General features: G+C 48.9%; 1 protein-coding gene across 1 annotated transcript; it reads right to left on the reverse strand.

Annotated features, from left to right (window-relative positions):
- Nucleotides 1-413: 413 nt before the first annotated feature.
- LOC102109846 (E3 ubiquitin-protein ligase RNF113A-like) lies at nucleotides 414-1413 on the reverse strand. The gene is given in 2 exon segments (XM_014256030.2): nucleotides 414-465; nucleotides 467-1413. Coding segments are annotated over 2 exon segments (999 nt in total).
- Nucleotides 1414-1968: the final 555 nt, after the last annotated feature.

A 1968-nucleotide genomic window follows, 5' to 3' on the forward strand; every position in this document is an offset into this window, starting at 1 on the left:
CAGTTTTTAGACAGGGAGGTTTCAGGGGGTGGGTACAAAATTTTAACCAGAGATAAACAGGGGAGGAGCATGAGGGGGGATTACAATACATGGAGCAATAAGGATAGGGGGGAGGAGAGGACAGGTCACATGGACCAATGGGGCCTCAAGGGTTAGGGGAATTCCAAAGGGGTGGTACAATCAGGGATTGGCCCAACTGGGGATTGACAGGGAAGGTGTGGGAATAAGGGGTTGGGTTACATTGATGGGCAGCACAGGTGAGGATACAACTTAGGGATATATAAACTTAGGGAGTGCATAGGGGAACATTGGAATAAACCATTAACATTGAACCATTAACTGTGAACAATAAAATAAATGCACACCACAACACCCTTTTCCCTTTTATTTTTTCTCTCCTACACAAACCTTATTCAGTTATGTAAAAATGTTTTCTGCTGCTGTGGATCCTCTTCATGGTCTGACCTGCTCCTCTTCTTTCTCCCTTTTGTGTTTTTCCAATTTTGCCATGAGCTCTTTGGCAGGGTTGAAGACCCCATTGGTTTGCTTGTCACAGATGTAGCAGCGCTGGGATTTGCGATAGTGCTGGATGGCACAGCTCTCACAGAAGTAGTGCCGACACTTGGTGACCACAGGGTTCTTGAAGGAACCTCTGCAGATGAAGCATTTGAAAGGCACATCCTCCTCATCACTGCTCACCTCATAGTTATCATTGTCATTGACTCCGTAGAGGCCTCCGTCCAGCTCCCGTTCGATCTGCCAGCCGTGCTTGTAGTCCGAGCGGTCGTGCAGGAATTTGCAGCTGTCCCCAAAGCCACAGAATCCAGTCTCTTTGTAGTCCTTACAGATGTCAGGCTGGTAGTCCCAGCGCACCGTGGCCCGCAGGTTCTCTGCAGCACGGATGGGGCCTTTCCTAACCATTCCTGAGGAGGCATTTCCCATCGATGTGTCTTTGGGTTTCACATACTTCTGGTAATTATTAATGCCACGGTAAATGTGATCATCTTCCTTTCCTCTCAGCTCCTCCTGGATTTTCTGGCAGCGCTCAAAGATGGCCTGGGCATCCTTTTCCTTCTCTGTGTCCAGTTCATACACTGCTGTGGCTCCCATGTCTTCTGGGCCAACAGGTTTTGCTGACCTGGTCGATTTGTACGTGACCCTGATCTCCTTGGCAGGCTCCTCATCCTCGCTGCTGCTTGGCAGGTGCTCTGGCCTCTCCCTCATGCAGCGCTTGGTCTTCTGGATCATGGGGTTGGGGGTGTCCTGCCGCCGCTCCTTCCGCACCACAGTGCTGCCCTCCTCGCCACTGCTCTCCCTCTCCTGGTCTCTGCAGGGACATTTTCGCTGGCCACTGCCTGAAGCTCGGCACCGCTTCTTGAACACAAAACTGCAGACACTTCTCTCCTCTGCCATCGTGTGCTGCAAATTAAAATAAATGAAGAAAACACTGGCTTAAACTGACAGAATCAGGATACAACCTCACAGCCTGTTGGTCAGGGTGGTGGCAGCAATCCAGTTAAATGGACTCTGCAGTCCTCTTGAAGTAATAGATGTGGTTCTGTTGAAGCAGTGATCCTGTAGAAGGGTCTGGTCTTCCTCTGAAGGTCCAGTGGTGGTTATGTAGCTCCTGTCCTCTGGGAATCCAGTAGGTAAAGCTGCCTGTGGTGTTCCAAGTCTCAGATTATATCCCGGTAGGAATGCTTGGCTCCTCCCCCTAGGTGGAGCATCTCCCAATGGGATGATGGAATTTTATCAGTCATGCAGTGAGGCTCAATGGCCCATTAATAGAAGATATCCCCCTGGAGGAAGTTCTCAGGAATGAGTCATGGAAGAGATAAAGAACACTGCCCCACCTGTTTTTAACAGTTTATGAAGATAGTGATAGAACACATACTTTTGATTACATCTTACACTGTAATCTGAGACACTCAAGATAACAAAGACAACAAAGAAGGTAAGTCTTCTTTG

This window comes from Pseudopodoces humilis, chromosome 5 (assembly GCF_049639895.1).
Source record: "Pseudopodoces humilis isolate 2021_Gansu_Grassland_sample_001 chromosome 5, ASM4963989v1, whole genome shotgun sequence".
Lineage (NCBI taxonomy): Eukaryota > Metazoa > Chordata > Aves > Passeriformes > Paridae > Pseudopodoces > Pseudopodoces humilis.